We start from the raw sequence: 1,455 nt of genomic DNA, 5'->3' as shown, positions 1-1,455 counted from the left end.
CGGGATTACGAATGCAATTCTTTTTATTTATTTATTAAACACTTAAGGTTTTCCTTGAAATTATGAGTGTATTCAAAAGTTTACAGCTTTTTGCTTAGTATTCGTGTATGATTTATCAACTTTTCACATCATAACCGACATAGTCGTACAAAGCAGCAATGTTGATATGGTTGAAGTTTGACAAAAATATATTGAAATCAATATTCTACATGACAATCGAATACGGAACTCAAAGGAAAACATATGATTTTTCAATTGATTTCACTTGTGTCAATGGCGTCTTTTTCTGCAACCTCCTTAAGATAGTCAGCGACCTCCTTTTTATCTGAAAAATAATATAGTTTGAATCACATTCTTTTCTAAACAAAAATGTTCAACATTACTATTAGGGGAATTATGTGTAGGTTGACCCGCACTAATCATTTTAGTTTTTCTAAATCGATTGAGACTAGCCAAATTTACGATTTGTAGGTCAAAATACAAAATCCGCGGGGTGGGTCAACTTACAAAGTGGGTCAACTTACACATACGGGGAGTAAGTATGCTAGATAAAGCAATCTGATAAGGTGTCTGATTTCGATAATCTGTAATAGTAAGACTGGCTCCATTGGCGACAAGGATTTGAACGATCTGTAAGTTGCCTGGAGAATAATATCGACCAATGAGAAAGATTAAACCAATTTCTTATTAAGTGAAAATATTCAAAATTACCATTTGCAGCAGCCATATGAAGAGGTGTCCGCTTAAGAGAGTTTATAGGATCAACCTTGGCTCCTTTCGTGATAAGCTTTTCAACGACATCCCTGTGACCTAAAAAATAACACCAGACATTGAAAAAGATCAAACCAAATTCTCATTTATTGAAAATAGGTACCATTCTTGGCTGCTAAGTGAAGAGCTGTGTGATTAAAAACGTCTGTAATATCAACTTTGGCTCCGTTGCTGATAAGCTTTTCAGCGACAACCTTGTGTCCTGAAAAGTTACACCGATTAATGAAAATGATCAAACCGATTTCTTATTTATTAAAAATAAATATTTAACATTACCATTCAAAGCAGCTGAATGAAGAGGTGTCCGCATACGGCTGTCACTGGGATCAACTTTAGCTCCATTGCTGATGAGCTTTTCAACAATATCCTTGTGACCTAAAATGTAACACAGATTAACAATATTAACAGATTAACGGTGACCACAAATAGTGGCTTTTTTGACCGTTAACGAAATTACCATAGTCAGCAGCTATATGAAGAGGTGTCTGATTATTGTGATCTTCACAATTAACATTGGCTCCGTTGGTGATGAGCATATCAATGATATCCTTGTGACCTGAAAAAGAACACCGACCAATGAAAAAAATCAAACAAATTTTCTAAGCGAAAATAAATAGACACCAGTACCCTTAATAGTAGCATAATGGAGAGGTGTGCGTTTAAAAGCGTCTGTAGCATCAACTT

The 1,455-nt window shown here is 35.0% G+C and overlaps 1 protein-coding gene across 1 annotated transcript; it reads right to left on the bottom strand.

Annotated features, from left to right (window-relative positions):
• Positions 1-524: 524 nt before the first annotated feature.
• Positions 525-1,327, bottom strand: LOC129571084 (serine/threonine-protein phosphatase 6 regulatory ankyrin repeat subunit C-like; the record flags this gene model as incomplete). Its single annotated transcript, XM_055450851.1, has 5 exons — positions 525-641; positions 712-810; positions 875-973; positions 1,084-1,146; positions 1,229-1,327. Coding segments are annotated over 5 exons (477 nt in total), but the record flags the coding sequence as incomplete, so codon positions are not given.
• Between the last annotated feature and the right edge of the window lie 128 nt (positions 1,328-1,455).

Source organism: Sitodiplosis mosellana, unplaced genomic scaffold (assembly GCF_009176505.1).
Source record: "Sitodiplosis mosellana isolate CC-2019 unplaced genomic scaffold, AAFC_SMos_1.0 Smas_scaffold_1246, whole genome shotgun sequence".
In the NCBI taxonomy this organism is placed as follows: Eukaryota; Metazoa; Arthropoda; class Insecta; order Diptera; family Cecidomyiidae; genus Sitodiplosis; species Sitodiplosis mosellana.
The sequence above is the reverse complement of the archived record's forward strand: the minus strand, read 5'-3'. Positions and strand labels throughout refer to the sequence as shown.